The sequence below is a fragment of the Dipodomys merriami genome, unplaced genomic scaffold, assembly GCF_024711535.1.
Source record: "Dipodomys merriami isolate MVZ:Mamm:240054 unplaced genomic scaffold, mDipMer1.0.p SCAF_5, whole genome shotgun sequence".
NCBI classification, from domain to species: domain Eukaryota; kingdom Metazoa; phylum Chordata; class Mammalia; order Rodentia; family Heteromyidae; genus Dipodomys; species Dipodomys merriami.
In genome coordinates this window covers 52,107,393-52,129,452 of record NW_027206068.1, presented here as the reverse complement: position 1 = coordinate 52,129,452, position 22,060 = coordinate 52,107,393, and the positions used below count along the sequence as shown (strand labels likewise).

At 35.7% G+C, this 22,060-nt stretch overlaps 1 protein-coding gene across 1 annotated transcript in view; it reads right to left on the bottom strand.

Annotated features, from left to right (window-relative positions):
- The window catches only part of Cftr (CF transmembrane conductance regulator), a 136,792-nt gene that overhangs the window by 75,120 nt on the left and 39,612 nt on the right, over positions 1 to 22,060 (bottom strand). Inside the window, exons 5-11 of the mRNA XM_069996626.1 lie at positions 21,093 to 21,182; positions 20,075 to 20,238; positions 19,219 to 19,344; positions 14,978 to 15,224; positions 13,098 to 13,190; positions 8,681 to 8,863; positions 5,357 to 5,548 (exon numbers count right to left, since the gene is read on the bottom strand). Coding sequence (XP_069852727.1) covers positions 5,357 to 5,548; positions 8,681 to 8,863; positions 13,098 to 13,190; positions 14,978 to 15,224; positions 19,219 to 19,344; positions 20,075 to 20,238; positions 21,093 to 21,182 — 1,095 coding nt within the window. The remainder of the gene's footprint in view (positions 1 to 5,356; positions 5,549 to 8,680; positions 8,864 to 13,097; positions 13,191 to 14,977; positions 15,225 to 19,218; positions 19,345 to 20,074; positions 20,239 to 21,092; positions 21,183 to 22,060) is intronic.

The window sequence follows — 22,060 nt, the reverse complement described above, 5'->3', positions numbered from 1 at the left end:
GGAACATACATAGTTCAATATGTTTCAAATACTCTAGTAGATGTCCATTGTCTCATGGCTACTCTTTTCTTTCAGTACTTTCAGAATATCCATAAATTCTCCTACATTGAGAGATTGACTACTAGAGGTTGTCTCAACTTCTTTCAGGTTAGTTTTGGCCAAATCTGTAGACCCAGAGGTCAAATTTGAAATCAATTAGTCATATGGTATCTACATGGTGGAATTTATTTTCCAGAACAGTTAAGTTCTGTCTGCTATTTTCCTCCCAAGTTTTTTTTCACACTTCTTGCCAATTCCCTTCCCAGATTTTTTTCTTCAGTGAATTTTTGCCAAGTTTCCTCTCAGTTTGTTTCCTTCTAGTAATTTATATACAAAACCTATCAACAGTGGTAAAATAGAAAACACATGGAAATTTTTACCTTCAATGTACACAGTAAATATTTATGCTACAATGGATCTGTAATGACTGTCATGACATATACTTACTTCATGCGAATCATTTTGTGGTTTCAATAGTATCTCAGCAGCTTTGTGGAATAAAATTACTTTCAGCACTCCCCACTCCTATTCCTACCACACACTGTTATAAAAGCCAATTACTTCTCCAAACCCAGGTACTTTCAGAAGAGTCAGTGAATAGAGAGTTCAATTACTCTTCACCAAACACTAGCCTTCCTACAATTCTTTTCCTGTCAGCAATAGAACTAATATGATTGAATAATAATGGTGATATGTGGGCAGTCTCTATCAATAGTAAACAAATGAACAAGTAAGTTAACTAGGACTCAATTATCTTCATTCCTCTCTTTTTTTAATTGTGAAAATACTGTACAGAGGAGTTACAATTACATGGGCAAGATAATGAGTACATTTCTTATCAAACATTGTAGCCTCCTCCTTTGTTTCCCCTTCCCATCCCTTCCCATCCTCCCCCCGCCCTCCCCACCCAATCCTCCCCGCCGCCCCCCCATTCAAATGATTTGTTTCCTCTCTTTAAGCTAGTACACTGGTTACAGTAGTTATAAATATTTAGGAGGATTCTATGGAAGTTTGGCTATATGGAAAAAAATAGAAGGATAAGTTAATGGCCACAGGGATGTAGGGATAACTAACATTTTGCCTAGGAATTTCTTTTTTTTGTTTTTAAATTTAATTTTATTTTTTATTGTGAAAATACCATACAGAGGGGTTACACTTACATAAGCAAGGTAATGAGTACATTTCTTATCAAGCATTGTTGCCTCCTCCTTCATTTCTCCATCCCATCCCTTCCCATCTCATTGTTGCAATGGGTCCACCAGTATCCCTATTTAAACAATTTGTTTTTTTCCCTTCCCCTCCATGAATTATACCAACATCAAATACAGTGAAAACAGGGGTTATACACTGGGGGAGGGACATACAAAGCAACAAAAAATCACCTTATAAATATGTTAGCAATAGAAATAGCAAGAAAGGAAAACCATTTGAGTCCTTATCTTGGGGTTCATTTCACCTAACATCAATTTATCTGACTGTTTCTGCTTGTCTCAGACATATACTAGTTATTGCAATAAGAAAAACCATGGAACCTATGTGTCTTTGGGCCTGGCTTACTTCCCTTCATATTTTTCAAGTCTTTCCATTTCCTAACAAATGGGGCAATGTCATTCTTTCTGATGGAGACATAGAATTCCATTGTGTATACATCTGACATTTTCTTGATCCATTCATCTACTGAGGGGCATCTGGGTTGGTCCCATATCTTAGCTATGGTAAATAATGCTGCAATAAACATAGTTGCCTAGGAATTTCTAAAATGACTATTACTTTGCAACTTTTGCAGGTTTGAAAAGTAGTACATAGGGCTGGGAAGGTGGCTCAGTGGTAGAGCGCTTGCCTTGCATGCATGAGGCCCTGGGTTCGATTCCTCAGCACCACATAAGCAAAAAGAAAAAAGCCGGAAGTGACGCTGTGGCTCAAGTGGTAGAGCGCTAGCCTTGAGCTGAAGAGCTGAGGGACAGCGCCCAGGCCCAGAGTTCAGGCCCACGACTGGACCCCCCAAAAAAAAAAGGAAAGTAGTACAGGAGATATTCCCAAAAGAGGAGGAAACAGTGAAGAATCTGAACCTGACTTGCCCACTTGTGGCTGCATATTACAAATTATTCTATCAACACAGAACTATCTCCATGCCCTTCCCTGCGATAATGTCTTTGAGCTATCTCTCTAAGTGAATAATTTCCAACAACAAACTGAAATCAGAAAACTATGTGAACTATGTCACGTATGCTTTTTCCTCTCCAGACAAATTTACACCTACTGCCTGCTCCTATGACATGGGGCATGATTATAAAGCACAAGGGCTTTGATGATGTTCGAGCTGAATAAAAACACAAAAATGAGGAAGAGACTATTGTGTCCTCATCTCTAGTTCCAAGTCTGGAAGTAACCCATTAAGAAACAAATCAGCCTCAACAGTCAAAACGAAAACAGTGAGTCATGAATGTTTGTATTTGTGACAGGGATTGCACAGAGATTATACTGAGGGATTCTTGGGTTGGCACCAGCTGCTGACCTATCAAGGACTCTGGAGTTATCTGATGTTTCTATGATCAAAATTCCTCCATGTTTAAGAAATTTAAAAAAACTCTCCTTTGGCACACAGGGATTATTCTGTATTCTGGTTCTCATTGGACCTTATCAAAGATGAGAACATTTATAAAGCAATAAAAATAAGTAGTACCTCTAAAGTCACTGGAAAGTGGGGGAAATTTGATTTTTGGCTTTCAAGATAGATAAGCACTGTCTGTTCCTTTTATTTGCTATTCCCAGACATCATGTGCTCTCATGTAGCTATCTACATAAACTCGAGACCATGAGACTCACAGAATATTTTCTGAGCAAAATTTTTTCAACCAACATGCCTACTTCAAAACATTCCCCAAACAGTCATCCTGCAAGAATCTACTATTCTACCAGTGTGCTCAGTACAATAAATCAAAGTAATGTGTTTTGGAGTTACTATGCTCAAGGAATTTACCAGGTAACTGGCCAGATAAGAACAATATATGCTAGCTGAGTGCCTGAGTCTTGCCCCTATAATTCTACCTACTCAAGAGGCTGAGAGATGATTGTAGTTCAAAGCCAGCTTGGGAAGAAAAGGTTCATAGCACTCTTTTCTCCAATTAACCAACAAAAAAGCTGAAAGCAAAATTGTGGTTCAAGTGGTAGAGAGCCAGCCTTGAGTGAGGAAATGAAAGAACAGTGAATGCCCAGGCAGTGAATTCAAGTCTCAATAAAGACAGAGACACATGAAAAGAACAACATACACAAAACACACAGCACATGTGATATGTTTAAAATAGGTATATAGGCTTCTAATTTGAAAGTTTGTTTTAAATATAAAGATCTATATACAGTTAATTGTTTTTATGTACAAGGTTAAGCATTGGCCAATTTATAAAGATAGAAAGTATATTACTGGTTGCTTAGGGCTGTCAGGAGGGAAAGTCAGACAGAAAAAAATGGAATTTGATTGCTAGCTGTTGTCCTATACTTTAAATGTTAAACATTTAAAGATAAATTATACAAATGATTTAAGGTTCGACATAATATCAAAATAAAGGAAGAATATGTTCTGCTTCTTTCATTAGTGTTTGTTTGGTGACTATAAAATTCATGCATTACTTCATTGTTAAAGTAGAACATTCTACTAGAGATTTTTTTTTCTTTTTCTTTATTTTAGCAGTCATGAGTCTTGAACTTTGGGCCTGCGCACTGTCCCTTAGCTCTTCAGCTCAAAAGCTAGCACTCTACCAGTTGAGCCACAGAGCCACTTCCAGTTTTCTGGTGGTTAATTGGAGATAAGGGTCTCACAGACGTTCCTGCCTGGGCTGGCTTTGAACCTCAATCCTCAGATCTCAGCCTTCTGAGTAGCTAGAATTACAGGCCATCATTGCCTGGCTTTACTATGAATTCTTAAAACACACATACACACACACACACACACACACACACACACACGACTATGGTGTATTCAACCTGATGTTCTCAGGACTTATCACAGCATTCAAAAATTAGCAAAGTTTCATTGCTCTAAATTTATTACTAATTTACCTACACTACACAGGGGTTCAATATAGTTTAATTAATTTACCAGGAGGATACAAGCTATCATTTTATAAAAGCATTTATATGAGAATATATATTCAAAACAAAAACAATAAAATGTACCAAAACCCTGCTAACATCTTTCTACTCATAAAAAATAAAACAAGGTCCACTACTCTAATGTCCTACCTCCCTACCAGATAAATGTTTGTGTTCTCTAGCAACACTTAGATATTTGGGTATCAAACCCAGGGCATTCCAAACCTCCAGGTTGTGAAATATTGTTCCTAGAAGAAAGGCTTTTGAGGAATAATGATGATCTTCTTCAAAGTAAACCCAAAGCTTTTTATAAGATAGCCTTTTCTTTTTGTCATGTTATAAAAGCACACAGACAAATAAAAGTAGTTGAGGAAATTACTGTTCAATGAGTCAGTACACACATGTCTATCTTTACACAGCCTTATCTAATGTACAACTATCTTTTTGTATGCTGTATTTTATGTTTCACTTTATTTTCATTGAAATTTTTCAGAAATTATGAGGTAAAAGAACCCCCTAATACCAAAAGTCATCCATTAATGGTACTGGTTTAGAATCAGGATCCCTATCTAGACAATTTTAATAAACCTCATAATTATATGTCTCCTGTCCTAATAGTTACATAAATAATTATTGAACTTACCATCATACAAATTTACCAACCAATACTCTGTATATTTCCAAATAAATTTGCCCATTTTCCAAATTGTTATGAAAATAGTCAACTCCACACTCTTTGCTTTGCTTCTACTTCAACAATTTACAGTCACTGGAGATTATACATGCAAGGTCAAAGATATCTTTTATGATAAGACAATTTTATATTTAATTATCTGATAGTAGATCAGTGCTTTATAGTGTCATTAAAATTATTAAATTATTCTTCTTATATAATTTTTGGAATAAAAACAACAGGCTATGTAAATACCCACTCGAGGTCATTTGTCTCACTAATGTGTGAATAAAATTCCTATCATTTCAAAATGAGATTTATTATGATCAAGTCAGCCTATTATTTTACAAATATATTTCATCTATATTATATATTTTCAAGCTTATTAGATCAAGGTCATGTATTTTAGTAATTAGTCCATTCATAATAGCTTACTCCCTATAGGAAATTTCAACATTTATAAATTGACTAGTTGAACAAAGAGCAAACCATATAACTTGACTAGTCTTGAGGTTTTATGTTTTTAACCAGAAATTTTTTCTTATAATTGCATACCTCTTCCAGTTGACATGCTTTGATGACACTTCTATATCTATACTCATCATAGGAAACACCAAAAACAATGTTTTCTTTGATGGTACCAGGCATGATCCAGGAAAACTGAGAACAGAATGAAATTCTTCCACTGTGCTTTATTTTACCCTCTGAAGGCTCCAACTCTCCCAAAATCATCATCAGGAGTGATGTCTGGAAATGAAAATGATTGTTATTTAAATTGTTTGATCACATCACTGAAATCAGTATTCACTTTGCCTCCATTCCAAATAAAGGTATTGCTTCTAACTTTTAAAGATAATGTTCATTCATTTTGGTTCAAAATGCTTGAAGTAATTCTTAATCCAGACACTATGATATGTATAGACTATACCAAGGGAATAAAAGAGAACATAGCATTGTAGTGTGACATGTATTAGGAGGAAGGTTTATATGGGAGAGACCTCTACATCATTTTGCTGAGATGGGTTTAGATCTGTGATGGTTTGTCACCACAAACCATTTGTTGAATTTCTTATTCTTTGCTGGATGCTCTCTATATGATTTAATTATATTGTTTTGTATTCTTCACAATAATCTTGCAAAGTAGGTACAGAATGATCTTTATCTCAAAAAATACCAGGCTAAAAAGTAAATATTCAAGCAATAAGTTTCCTGAAGTAAAATATCATCCAAGATTGAGCTTCAAAAAACTGTCAGTGAACAAGACTGGAAACTGAAGTCACAACTAAAGTTTTCATATTGAAGAACAAATACTAAATATGATATATGTCTAAGAAGAAAGCATAAATAAAAAGTAAGTATACAAAACAAAGGAAATAGTATACAGATGTGAGGTACAGAGAAAAAAAATTGGTGTTGGCCTTATCAAGAAAAGTGGGAAGTCAAAGGATATCATTTAAAGTTAACAAATGACAGCAAAAAAGCATAAGAATGTTTAACAATACAAAGATAAACATTAAGAAAGATAATATACAATGGAATTCTATACTTCCATCAGAAAGAATGATTGTACCATTCATAAGAAAATTTAAAGACTTGGAAAAAACTATGTTAAGTGAAGTAAGTCAGACCTAAAGAAATATAGGTTGCATTTGCTTTAAATACAATGTGACTATACATCTACAAGTAAACAAACTGGAGGATAAAAGACAAAAACATGATAAGTTATACAGGACTCTACACATTTACACAGCGAGACCAAAGGAGGATGTTCTTAGGGGAGGATCACAAAGGTTCAATAGCTATGTGCATATAATCATATAAAATGATGTTGTCAAAATAAACTTCAAGAAATGGAAACAGAGGGTTTTTTTCTGTTTTCTGTTTTTCTTTTGTCACTGTTTTGTTTTCTGTGCCCTTTGTCTTATATGTAAATTTATCTGTTTGGGGGAAGGTAAGGAAGAGCACAGAAATGGTGGGACAAAGAATGAACAAATCCCCATGGCACAATCCCTGTTGTCATTATATTTGATTACGGTGCCCTGAATCTTGTATATGCATTTTTCTAATTTGTGGAGGGGAAGGGAAATAACAAAATGCTGAAATAAGGATACTGGATGACCCATTGTAAAAATGAGATGTTACAAGACACTATGTTGAAAATGAACATTACAACTTTGCAGGGGACGGTTAGGGAAGTGGGGGAGGTGGAGAGGAAAGGGATGGCAGGGGGAAAACAAAAGAGTGGTAACAATGCTTGATAGGAAATGGACTCATTACCTTGTTCATGTAACTGTAACCCCTCTGTACAGTATCTTTACAATAAAATATATATTTAAAATAAAAAGTGAACAAATGCAGCGGTGATATTCACTAGACACTACGTTGAAAATGAATGATACAACTTCTGGGGAGGGGTTAGGATGGAAAAACGGGGAAAATGAGGAAAGAGATAACACTGTACTCGTTACCTGAATTATGTAACTCTAACTCCTCTGTACACTAACTATACAATAAAAATTTTAAAAAGAAAGATTATATGACTGCTAAAAGTAAATAGAAATAAGGGAGGTAGCAAAAGCATTAACACCATTGATTTTTCCAGAGCTCATATGAATTAAAATTATAAAGGGAATGAAATATTGTTCATATGCTACTATAAAGATAACCACTAGAAAAAATACATAGACTTTCCTATAAAACCAAAATACACTCATCCCTTGGTATCTTAGGGAACTGGCTCAAGATCCCCCTGTAAATAACAAAACCCATAGGTCCTTAAGTCCCTTATATAAAATAATATAATGTTTGCATATAACCTGTGTTCATCCTACAATATACTTAAAACAAAATCTCTAGATTACTCACAATACCTAGTGCAATGTAAATATTATATAAATAGTTGTTATACTGTATTACTAATACAGTATTATAAATTATGACCAAAAAGTATACACCTATTTTTTAAACTGATGGTTGAATATGAGGTCACTGAATCCACAAATATGGATAGCCAACTCAGCATGTATGTATACTCAGTAGTTGAAATGTATTTATATTCAATAATTGTTCTCATTCAACTTCATATCTTCTCAAATTCCAAAATGTTTAAATAACTCTTTGCAGACATTTGTGATTTTTCTTAAAATACAAGCAAAAACATAAACTAAGTGTTTAGTCTGCACATATGATGGTCAGTCTTGTGAGACTAAGCTTTAGCACCACAGTGAGGTAAGAAGACACACTAGAGATGCTGTGGTACCCGAGCATCTCTCATCCACAGGCCATAGAACTTCAGGGTGGTTAAGGCCATACTGAAAAATAATACAAAAACAAAAAAATCAAAACCGACCAGACACAGTGAAATGTCCCCGGCCAGCTTTCCCATCAAGAATATTCACTGTACAAACTCCTACACTAACAGCATTTTATAAGATGACTCAAGGAAAGCCAGGCTCAGGTTGCTAATGTCTGTAACTCCACTTGGGAAAAAGAGATGAGAAGATCTCAATTCCAGTGCCAAGTCCATGAGCTGCCATGCCAATGAAGGGAAGCTGTACTCAGTGATGCAGGCTGATGACCCATCAATGAACAAGAAGCCTAAAATAGGTGAGTAGAGGCCCGGGTGCATGCCCAAATAGGATGTAAGATCCTTTATTTTTAAGTAACCAGATAAAATAACAAGGCTAGAGGCATATCTCTGTGCCAGAGAGCCTGTCAAGCAATAATGAGGCCCTGATTTCAAACCTCAATAGAGCCACACAAAAAAAGAGGGAGGAAGGAGAATTTCCTCAAAATACACTCTGAAACTACAAACTAGAAAAAAAGGAGGAAAATGCATAGCAAATCCAGTTATTATTGATGAGGAAGAAAAGAAGATACCTTGCCTGCTCCAGTAGACCCAGCAACTGCCAGTAACTGTCCTTTCTCTATCTTGAAGTTGATATTTTTCAGGACAGGAGTACCAAGAAGGGAAAAGTTACTGAAGAAGAGCTTACTGTCACCATTGGAAATCTTTCGGTTATTATTGTTTAGTTTTGCTTTCTCAAATAATTCCCCAAATCCCTGTGAAAAATAAAAATAAAAAATGTAGAAGCAAGGTTTCACATATTTTCAATAGATATGTTTTATATACAATTAGTTCAAAAAGCACATGGCACATGATCCATTATAAAATATACATTATTACTTTATAGGATATAATCATAAAACTCAAGGTTTCTAGAGCAAATGACCTAAAACATTTGAAAATTATTGGTACAGTATTTAATACAAATATCATTACTTTTTCTCAGAGCTTTGCCTATTATCAAGTTAATTTACATTTAAGTTTAATTAAAGATTAAATTATATGTGTATATCTGACGAGGCACCCACAGACATTCTTTCTTTTATGGGCTCAGTAGATAAATATTATTGTTTAATAATGTGATTACAGATAAATATGAGCACCCAGCATCTATTCATGTATATATCTATTATTGATTTAGTAAACATCGGTCTGCATTATAGACTAACTCAGAAATCTGACATGGGAGAATGATACTTGAATAGAAATTTATTTTGTAACATGTCTGGTGTTAAAATTAAAACCTGCAGCAAATTCTTTTGAAAGTGCATTAGAGAAAAATTGGCTCAGCCTTGACCAAGTCAATGACATACATGCTGGTGCTGAAGTAGGGAAGTGAGACTTCATGAGACCAAAATATGGTTACAAGTGGTTTACGAAGATAGATATGCATGCATTGAAGCTAAAAGAATAGTTCCCAGGAATGGTGAGTGTCTGGCTGTTAATAGACTTACATGGTCATGGCTTAGAAACAGGACTTTTATCCATAAAGACTTGGATCAATAGAAGATTATTGTAATTTGAAAAATATAGGAAAGCAGTTAAAAGAAAATAGAAATCACTTGTAGCTTTAACATTGAGAAATAACTACATTTCACCTCTCAGTTGATAAGCCACTATTCTTTTACATATATATTTTTATATATAGAGTCAAATTCAATTTTTACATTGATAAAAATTATATATGAAACTTATACCATTAAATATGCTTCCTTGGAGCAGGCAGACTAAACTCAGGGCCGTGTGCTTGCTGGGCAGGCACTCTACAATTGAGCCATGCCTTCAGCCCTTTTTACATTATTATTTTCAAAGTCCAATCTCACTTATACTGGGGTTGGCATGGGCTGTGATCCTCCTACTTGCGCTTCTGTACATCACTGGGAATGGCAAGCATGTGTCACTACACCTAGCCATTAAGCTACCAGAGTAGCTAGGATAACATGTACATGCTACCAAACTTCACAAATTCCTTTTTGCCTCTGCCAGTCCCACACTGTGATCCCCTGATTGCTTCTTCTTAAGTAGTTAGGATGACAGGCTTGAGCTACCACGCCCAGCTTAAATATTCTTCTTACTATAATTTTAAGTGTAAAATAATATCAGAGTATAAAGTGTGAACAGTTTTCAACCAGACAGGCTCCTTTGTAACTTAATAACTGCTGCGTGTAGTTTGCTATAAATCTTGTTTATAAATTTTATACACATGTGTGTAAGTTATTGTTTAGTCTCAGTTCTCTCAAGGGGAACTTCCATAGCTATGTACCAGTTCAAGTCTTTCAAAATATGGTCCCAAGTCTTCCTCTAGGAGTGTAAGAAAATGTCAGTTCCCAGGAACCCTCAGTGATAATCAACCCTATTGCACTTTGCTTCTGTCTTTCTGTGTGGCAGTACTTTCAAGCAGGAAGCTCAGATTTTACAGTAATAGTAGTTGTATTTATTTCATTTCTAGTCCTACTGAGCACTTTACTTGTCTAAGAGTTCTCTTACAAAGTTGGGAGAACAGTTACAATACCCTTTGTCTCTGTGTCATTTTCTCAGCAGGATTGGCAAAATCTGAAAAATGCTTATAAGTCTGAGTTTCAATGTCTTGAGTTGTTGAGGCAATAAATGAGGTAATATATGGGAATTCACTTTATACACAGCAACGCAACACTTAAATAAATTGCAGGCAAAAATTAACTCTCTAAACCACGTAATTGAGAAATATAAAGGAAGGGGTGGATCCAAAGGGGGGTTGTGAAGATGTTGAAGTGATGACACAGATCAAGATGCATTTTATGTTAAATGGCAAAAACAATTTCAATACATAATCTGAAATGAAGTCAGAGAGGGTGTCAGAGGGGTGGGTAAGAACAATGAAAGGGGTGACACTGATTAAGAAGCACTCTATTAATAAACTGCTTTGGTGAATGGCAACTCCTTTGTACAACTACTTAAAGATAATAAAAATGGTTTTTAAAAGATAAAAAATGCAGGAATGCAGCAGCAATGAGACTCACAAGACACTATGATGGAAATGAACTTGTACATCAGGGAGGGAGGAGTGGGGGAGGTGGGGGAGGTGGGGGAGGGAAGGGGGTAACAGTGCTCAGTAGGAAATGTACTCATTACATTACTCATGTAACTGTAACCCCTCCATACGGTAAAATAAAATAAAATTTAAAATAAAATAAAATAAAATTTACAATAAAAGTTAAAATAAAAATAAATAAATAAATTGCAGTATGATGAATTGGAAAGGGCTTTGGATACAGAGAAACCTAGGATAACCCTGTAGCTTTGAGCTAGCTAGTTGAGTAAACCTGTACTAGTTACATAAATTTTCTTAATGTATAAATAGAATGTTTCCTCGAAGGTTTGGCAAGAGGGGGAAGCTATGGAATGCATTAGTGAACTGACTCTCAGGTGATGCCATCAAAGGACTTGGAGAATAGACTGGAACACATGGGATAATGAAACTTGGGGAGTGTTAGGAAGTGCATAAAGAGTATAAAAAAATTGGAAGCCCATGTATGAAGTTCAGGAAAGAACCTGGGGCCAGGGATTTGCTTTAGAGACTCATCAATATTCTGGCATCAATGAAGCCCAAGTGAAATCACCCGAAGGGAACATGAAGTGTTTGACGACCTTGTGGTCCACCACCACTGAAGTGATAGGTTCATCAGCAAAGGAGAGAAGATTGGTAAGGTTGAGCGAGCAAGAATCATTTAAATGGAAAGTCATTCTAAGCATTGAGAAGTTGGAACCTACAAATGTGGCAATGATCTCTATTTTTTAATGTATTACAGATTCTGACAGAGGATATTGGGAAATTTTTGGAAGTTTAAGAAAATGGTAAAGGAAATTACAGAAAGTGAAAAAGGTTTTCTTAGAATCATAACAGGCCCAAATTAACACTGAGCCCACAAATGCATGAAGCTTACAACATATGTGTCTTCAAATAACATGCCTAATAAAACTGATAAAGTAAATGTTTTCCAGGAAAAAAATTAGCAAAAGAGGAACTGGAATTGAAATTGCAGAGTCTTACTGTGTATCCCAGGCTAGCCTCTGATTCATGATCCTCCCGCCTGTGCCTCCTTAGTGCTGGGATTACAGAAGGGCACCAACACACTCAGAAAATACTACTCTTTGAAGTTTGGAAAGCATATAATCTTTTTTTTTTTTTGCCAGTTGTGGGGCTTGAAATCCAGGTCTGGGCACTGTCCCTCAGCTCTTCAGCTCAAGGTTAGCACTCTACCACTTGGGCCACAATACCACTTCAGGCTTTTTCTGCTTATGTGGTGCCAAGGAATCAAACCCAGGGCCTCATGCATGTGAGGCAAGCACTCTACCACTGAGCCACTTTCCCAGCCCTATATATTATCATTTCTAATAGTAAGGTAATAGGTCATTTTTAATAGTGAATAAAATTAAGGAAAAATAGTTTTAAGCAAAGAACATTGGTAGATGCCTACATCATTTGGTGACCATTGCATGCAGAAACATTGGACCAGAACTCCGGATCAGAGAAGGTTAATGTTCATTAAGTTCATTTAGCTCATTCAGTTACCGTTCATTTAGTGTATGTGACTCAAGTGAGAATTTTATATAAATCATCTTAGTCTTCACAGCAAATTTTACAAAGCTAGAACTAGATGCTACCAAAAATTAAGCAACTCCATTTAGATTATAAAAAGAGTAAATGGCAGAGACAAGATTATAACCCCAAATAAAAATCTGTGATCTTTGTAGTACTTCCTGACTTGTGATGATTAGGAAGACATAGAGGTTATGATATTGGATTAATGTCCTTGGGTCTATACTTATCTTCCAAAATTAGTAGAGTGGTCCCTCATCCCAGTTCTAGCAGGTAGATTATGATCCTAGCCTTGTTTTCCATTAGCATGACATCTAGATTCACAAAGAAGAAAGGCTAGGGTGATCTAGAGAAAACAGTAAAATTCTCACCTCTTCCCAGAAGGCTGTTACATTCTCCATCACTACTTCTGTGGTTGTTAGGTTATATTCCAATGTCTTGTATTCTTGCTTTTGTAAGAAATCCTAGTTGTTAGCAAGAGTAAAAGCAGAGTGTGAAATCAAAATCGCATTAGAGCAGTACTACATCTGTTTTACATTGGACAGAGCTACGTCTTATATGTGGATTTTAGCAATTAAGTTGTATGTTATTCCATACTAAAATAACTTTCTAAGAGAATACTGAGTTATTTCATCAAGTTCTAGGATTCATCCTATTTGGAACATGCCCTGTAAATATGCTCTATTTTATGAAACTCATATATTAGATTTTACTATCTATATACTATGACACATTAATCTTTGCAATGAACTTATAAAGTATTCATGAACTACATACTCATTTGCTGGCATTTAGTGTGAGGACAGAGGGGGAAAATGTCTTATTTTCATGATAGGAGTCATTTGTATCCTTTTAAGGATTAAGGTATGAAGACTTCATCTAACTGCTTTTAAGGGCTCCAGTATGTTCTAAGAAAAGAATTCTATCCAAGATTTAACTACACATTTCCTAAGGAAAGTAGAAATAGAAGACTTAAGTCTGTGCACCCTAAAGTCTTCATCAAATAAAGTTGTGAGAAAAAGCTGAACAGGAGATCCTTGCCTGACTTCTTCCCTTCCTTCTCTCTGTCCCTCTAGCTGTCTCTATCTCTCTCTCACCCAGTCTCTCTCTCTGATAGTGTGTGTGTGTGTGTGTGTGTGTGTGTGTGTGTGTGTGTGTGTGTGTGTGAGTGTGAGTGAGAGAGAAAGAGAGAGAGACAGGAACTTAGATGTGATATGGAGGACATACTATTCCCAGGGCCAATATAATTCTAAGCTCTAGTCACCACTGCCTAATTCACAGATTCAACACAGATTCACACTCAGTCCGGAGGGTGAAGCAGATGATCTAAGTAAGTAAGAGGGCTGATGAACTGGGCGGGGCAGGTACTATGTGGGAGGAGGGTAGCTGCCTAGCTTGAGTGGAAAGAGTACCCAAATGATAGGCATTTCAGTTCTTCAAAAAAGATTAAAGCCATAGTTTTTTGTATATAGGTGTATATGTTTGACATCTCTCCATTTTTTAATTGGTAGCAAGTAATTCCAAATTTTAAAATGTGAAATACAAACACAACAGATCTAAGAGCCAATATTAGGTGATAGCCACCATCTGCAATCTTTGGCTTAGAAATAAATAGTAAACAGTAAATAAGTAAGTAGTAAGTAAAATAAATACTAAATAAAAGTGATTCAACCTTTTCTACTTATTTTTATTTCTGCCACAGTAACTTAATTTCTGGGTTTGATGTTTACAGATGCATTTTTAAATGATAACAAAACAGTTTATGTGACTATTAAATAAGCATATCTTAATTCAATTAGCTTTGTATAAATTAAGTCTCATCACCTGAAAACTCTGCTTGGGTTTTAAGTGCTTAATGTAGCACAAAATGCCACTGTCACCTATTAGCCTGGCCAAGAAAATGCTAGGAAAAGTTTAAGACAAGCATTCCTAAGACTGGCTGGTATGTTTAACTTTCTAGAGAACCATTTCTTTTTCAATCTGTTTTCACATTTACAAAGTTTATTAGAGCCAATATAGTCACCGAGGATTTAGATGAAAGTCTCCAGATTGCAGAGATATTACAGTTCCTTTGACTTCTGAGAATCTCTTAGAACATCATTGCCTTTCACCAGAGTTCATTAAACCACAAAAGGAATTTCATACTTTAATAGGTTCAAGACCAAGAATTTATCTCTAGAGGTTTGCTTGCTAGAACAATTCTAAATTGTTTCAGAATCACGATGTATGCTGGTTGGTTATGGTACATTACCTGTATTTTGTTTATTGCTCCTAGAGAGTCATACCATGTTTGTACAGCCCCTGGGAATTGCCGTGTGACTGCCATGCGCAGAACAATGCAGAAGGAGATGGTTGTAAATATTTTTCGAAGGATGATTCCTTTGATGAACGCATAGGGAAGCACAGACAGAATCACCACAAACAAGCCAGAGAAGAAGAAGGCTGAACTATTAAAGTATCTCACATAGGCTGCCTTCCGGGTCAACTTTAGTTCCGTTCTACAAAAAAACAAGAACACAAAAGGTGAAGGACGTGATTTTATTTTTCAGATATCAAACATATTGTTTATATTCAACATATTCAAAGATATTGTTTGTTATTGATCAAATATTTTTATTTATTTTTGAAATATCAAATAGATTGGAACATAAAATATGAACATGAGCCCTAGAGTCTTTCTGCCGTTTTGTTTGTTTATTTGTTTCTGGTATTTAGGCTTGAATTCACGGCTTCAAATTTGAGCTATATTCCAGGCCTACTGCTTATGTTTTGATCTTGGCTCCTACATGAGCTGCGTGACCATGGACAAGTTATTAAAGGATTCTGGAAGAAAGAATCAGTAACTGTGCTGTGGCAGAGGGAATAAGGGCACCTGGTATTTAGTGGTACTTCTACATGCTGGATAATCCAGAGAATCAATGTTTCCTCTCAGTGGATAGAACTCAGGGAACCTGCATTCCTAAAATCATTTTAAAATCAGGCCAGCCATGGAATAAAAGTTCATATGACTCTTTCTCAACTAATAACTGGGAATGGTGGTGTGCGCCTGTCATCCTCAGTAACGTGGATAAGCACAAGTGGAAAGATCATAGCCCAGACCACCTGAGAATATTGGAAATCCTGCCTTGGAAATAACCAATGCAAATAGGGGCTAGATGTGTAAGCAAGTGGTACAGTTCAAGCCTTAGGCCTTGAGTTCAACCCCAAATACCACACAAATACACACACACACACACACACACACACACACACGCACACGTACACACACACACACACACACACACACACGCACACGCACACACACACACACACTCCTGATGGAAATGGAGTTCAAAGTGCCCAACTTAGATTGTCGTTAGTCTAAAAAAGTCTGATGTTTACCTATGTCAGTAACCTGGTACTGAAGATAGATTATGCTTCTAAAATCTCACCTTGGTTTGAGCCCTGTCTCTGTGAGTTATAGCTATGACATCTTATGAAGTCACTTTTACCTCTGATTTAACATGACCAGATCTAAAAAGAGAAGCCCTATACTTCCCTACAGAGTTTTCAAGCTTAAATGACAACATGAGCTTAAAAGTTTTTGTGAATGCCGCTTACAAAAATTTTAACAAAGTTGTCAAAATTGTCTAAACGTATTAACATAGTTGAGGGAAAAATAGGAAGATGACGTCATGCAGAAAAGAGTAATGGATCCAAAATTAGAACCATCCAGAAAGAACTACCCACCATATAATAAAATGCTAAATTTTATGAGTCATAAAAATATTTTATCAGTTTCTTATAAAAAAAAGAAAGTGATTTTATTACCAAAAAGCAATAAAAGAGGAGATGTTTTGAACTGGCCTTTTGCCCAGTTCAATTGTGTCCTGTGCTAAAACAATCTCCCTTTGGAAAGTATCCTGTCATTCCCTTCTAGAACATTATATTTGCTCTCTTGAGTAGGAGCAATTCCTATATTCCTATATTTACGTCAGCACTTCTCAGTCTTTGCAGGTAACAGTTTCATGTTGAATTGTGCAAGTTACAGATATTTGCTATCAAAATTGGTCAAAGGGAAATACAGATTCAGAAGGATAGATTTCATCTTTTGAAAAGAGACAGAAAATAAACCCAATGTTAAGAAAAGTCAACCTTACAAATGATCTGGCCATGAATTTATGGTGAAGCTTGAAGAACCTAGAGAGTCTGGAAACTTCCTTATCACCTGGCTATGTCTGTGTTCATAGGCCTTATAATGGAGCTCTCAGTTGTTACTGCAGAAAGAAAGAAAGAAAGAAAGAAAGAAAGAAAGAAAGAAAGAAAGAAAGAAAGAAAGAAAGAAAGAAAGAAAGAAAGAAAGAAAGGAAGGAAGGAAGGAAGGAAGGAAGGAAGGAAGGAAGGAAGGAAGGAAGGAAGGAAGGAAGGAAGGGAGGGAGGGAGGAGGAAGGAATGAAGGAAGGAAGGGAGAGAGGAAGGAAGGAAGGAAGGAAGGAAGGAAGGAAGGAAGGAAGGAAGGAAGGAAGGAAGAAGGAAGGAAGGAAGAAGGAAGGAATGAAGGAAGGAAGGAAGAAAGGAAGGAAGGAAGGAAGGAAGGGAGAGAGGAAGGGAGGAAGGAAGGAAGGAAGGGAGAAAGGAAGGGAGAGAGGAAGGGAGGAAGGAAGGAAGGAAGGGAGAGAGGAAGGGAGGAAGGAAGGAAGGGAGGAAGGAAGGAAGGAAGGGAGAGAGGAAGGAGGGAAGGAAGGAAGGAAGGAAGAAAGAAAGGAAGAAAGGAAGGAAGAAAGAAAGGAAGGAAGGAAAGAAGGAAGGAAGGAAAGAAGGATAAAAATAAAGAAAGAGGGAGAAAAGGAAGGGAGAGAGGGAGGGAGGGAGAGAAAGAAAGAAAGAGAGAAAGAGAGAGAAAGAAAGGAGGGAAGGAAGAAAGAAAGAGAGAGAGAAAGAGAGAAAGAAAGAAAGAGAGAGGAAGGAAGGAAGGAAGGAAGGAAGGAAGGAAGGAAGGAAGGAAGGAAGGAGGGAGGGAGGGAGGGAAGGAAAGGAGGGAGGGAGGGAAGTAAGGAGGGAGGGAGGGAGGGAGAGAGGAAGGAAGAAAGACAAAAAATGCTTTTGCTAACAGAACAATCGAGAATTTTAAAGATGTTTCTGGAAAGAAAATGCAATTCTTTTTCCTGGATTTATCGTGAAACGCCTAACAAAAGCAGGTGAGCATTAATGTTTGGGAAATAAATACTCTTTTATTCTATTTACATGGCAATGGACTTAGCATTTCAGCATTTGGTTTGTTGTTCCAATCACACACCTGCAACTCGCTGACAGTGCCAGTAGTTCTGAAACATCCTACTTTTGTAATAATCCATATTTGTACAAAGGGTCTTCTTTTCAATATATTTTCCCTTGTGGAGCCCAGATGTACCTCACATTTCTATTTCTATTTAATGGTTTATCTACCTTCACAAAGTCTCCCCAAACATTTTATTTTTGACTTTGTATAACATGAAATTCAACTTTTAAAAATATGTCCCTCCCCCACAGTATAACCCCTGCTTTCACTGTATTTAATGTCGGTATAATTTGTGGAGGGGAAGGGGAAAAACAAATCGTTTAAATAGGGATACAGGTGGACCCATTGCAACAATGAGATGTACAAGTAGTTATGTCGAAAACGAACTTTACAACTTTGATGCTTGATAAGAAATGTACTCATTATCTTGCCTATGTAATTGTAACCCCTCTGGACAGTATTTTCACAATAAAAAAAAACCATGTAAACAAAAAAATGAGTTCATGACTGCATAAATGCTCTAGTTTATATTTTCCCCAAAATTATCTCAGTGATGATAGTGCAATCTGTGCTGTACTTTTTTCCAGATAAAAATCTTCACCAATCAGTGAAAGGTTATCTGAGGCAAATGAAGACTAGACATAAAGGCCAAGTGCAGATCCTATCTCAGTATATGGCTTTCATTATCACAGGACATGATTTCATCTCAAGTACACAATTTACAAGATCACAACTTACAGTTACTACTTTGTCATTATTCCTAAATTAAGGAAGAAAAATATAAAATGTCAACCTTAAGCCCATCGAAATAGGCAGTTAATGTCTTAATTCAATTGATTGTCAGAAAGTTCAAATATGGAATCGTTTTTTTTTTTTAACCAGTCCTAGGGTTTGAACTCAGGGCCTGGGCTCCGCTTATGAGCCTCTCTGTGCTAGCTCTCCTACCACTTGAGCCACAGCACAACTTGCTTTTATTCAAATAGGCTTTTTAAAAAACTGTTTTAAACCCCTTTAAACTATGATAATAGATTGCTTTTTCTGAGTAGTTTATTAGAGATAAGACTCTCATGGACTTTCCTGCCTTGGCTGGCTTTGAACTCTGATCCTGAGATCTCAGCCTACTGAGTAGCTAGGATTACAGTCATTAGCTACCAGTCTCTGGCTGGAAAAGTCATTTTTAATATAGAAGATAAAATCATTAACAAGATTGTAATTATGATAATACTGTAACTTACTGTCTTAGGTTTTCAATCATTTTTTCCATTGCTTCCTCCCAGCAATATGCCTTAACGGAGTGAATATTTTCAATCATTTCTGAGGTGATCACAAGTCTCTCATTGATCTTGCCAGCTCTCTGATCTCTATAAACCAATCAATTGATGTATCAATAGTAAAAACAACTCAAATTATCCATGAACTGATATTAATTATGTTTCTTATATTAACTAGATGGACATTAATTTTCTTAGCAAATAATGTTGGCAAAAATAACAGCTACCATTTAGTACATGCCTCTTCTTTGCCTGACACTGCACTAGATGAATTCTGTTCACTGTCCATACTCTTTCTGGTGGCCATTATCTCCATGCTGAAAGCCAGACGAAAAATATGTTCAAGCTGTGATTTAAGCAAAGACCCAGCTGACTCTGAAACTTGTATACTTTCTGTCACACTCTAGATGACAAATTGTTATAGTCCTTCTAACATAAGCAGTACCGAGTATTACTGATTAATTCTGTAACAGTGGCTCTGGTCTGATGATCCATAAATCTTAGAGTAGAAAAAAGCCAAGGAGCTTTATTGACTTCCCCCTATGTATTCCTCCAATTTATATGAATATTTGAGTATTCATTTTTACCTCAATCTTCTGAACTATGAAAATGCACTGAATATTAACACCAAGAAATTCTGTAGACTGAAAAGCAAAAAATATCCCATTGATACCATTATTATTTAGTCCATTAAAATAATTCATTTAAGGTGACATTCCATAGATTACAGTTCAATGCAAAGGGAAGTCTTGCTTTTATTCAAATAGGCTTTTTAAAAAACTGTTTTAAACCCCTTTAAACTATGATAATAGATTGCTACCTGTACTTCATCATTTTTCTCCCTAATCCAGCTTGGGCAAGAGCAAGGAGTATAAGAAAAGCAAGGCCACAGAAGGCAGAGGCCTGTAACAAGTCCCAGAGCAGCCCCATCAGGAGAGTCACTTGTAAAGGTGCAATCCACACAAAATGTGTCAAAGCAAGCCCCTGAAAAATAAAAGCACAGAGACAATAAGTGTATGCTATTGTCCACCCCCAAAACCAATCATATGTGGAGCTTCTGTAAATAATGCATGGCTCTGAACACATTAAACCCAAACCTGGGTGTTCATTAAGTGGAGTGCATAGCAATGGGCATAAGCAATCTACAGAGACCCTAGATTTTCCCAAGGATTTAATTTAAAGTCACTGCACTGCAAAGTATATCTTTATTCAGTTGAATTTTGAGATTGAATATCTTAAGCATAATATCCAGAATTTATTTCAAATAATAAATACATTTTGGACAAAGCAAGAACCCTCATTCAGACATGAGGGAATAAAAGATTCTCCTCAGAAACTCAGTTCCTAATCAACTGCGTATCTCTATTATCTGACAGAGGTATTGAGAATAAATATATGTTTAACTCAGCAGTAATTTCTTTAGCACTTGCTATGGGCCCTGAGCAATGTTAAACACTAGAAATGTAAAGGTAAGTAAAACACAGTTCTGTCCTCAAAGACCTTGACTTTATTTGTCCCATAAGACAACATAGAACAAGAATTCCTCAGCATATCATATTTAACCAAAGTAAACAACCAACTTAAAATATTAAAAGGAAGCAAAGTCTGATAAGGATTAAGATGGCTTAATAAGAGAGTTGAGATACTGTAAGCTGGGCAGATTCATCAGACCTCAAAATGGCACTGTTCCACAATTCACCTTCTCAGTTTCCAGAAATAGCCAAAGTAAGGGATGAAAAAGGCTTATCCAGGGGTTCTGCTATCGGATTCAAACTTCACCTTTAGTAAAATGTGATTTCTAATATAAGGAATAGAAGATTTAATCAATAGGTACATACTTCGTCAAATTTGTTCAGGTTGTTGGAAAGAAGACTAATGAGTTGTCCAATACTTATTTTATCTAGAACACGACTTGATAGCTTTAAAGTCTAGAATAAAAATGGAAAGTTAGAAGATGTCAATAAACAAGATAATCATATTTATAGGTAAAATTATAATAAAGCTGAGGAACTAGGCTACAGGCATTCATTTTACTACAGGAAATGAAAATTATTTTATATTCATCTGGTTTCATGTCTCCACAGATTTATAACTATCTTAATACCAAATATTATACTGACATACCTCTGCTTGTTTTATTTTCCAGCATAAAACAGTAGAAATTATTTTTTTCTCTTACAAATAAGAATGATATCTTATTTAAATTTCCATTTAGAATGTGACTTGAGGATTTTGATTTGTTTGGGTTTGCTTTTATTTTAAAAGATGGAACTTAAATCAGAGATCTGAAATTTAAAACTTTAAACTTTTCACAGAGTACTACACTAATCTTTGAGTAAGACTAATATTAAAATAAACAGAGGTATATTATGTGGAATTAAACCATTAATATTTTGTGTAAGATTATATTAATAATACAAAATGTCCAGATTTTACAAACAGAATCCATGAGATGATACATGGGTGGATAAGTTACTATTTACTTATTTACCTACAGAGTATTGATTTAAAATTACTAGATAGACGAATGAATCATGATTATAAATTATCACAAACACACTAATGCAAAATAATTGTTTGCCAGTAAACAGTAAGAATTGCTTTTCTGCCATGTGGTATAGACATAAAAGAACTGATCTAATATTTATTTATCTCAACTTAATCTATTGCATATTTGTTGAGCACTTAGAAGATGCAAATCACATAGTTGAGTCTAGGGGATTATATTTATTGAATCAATTCTTGCTTCAAGGCAACTTAGTAGAATGATATGACACTTGATTTAAGAAAAATAGAAAATAAGAGT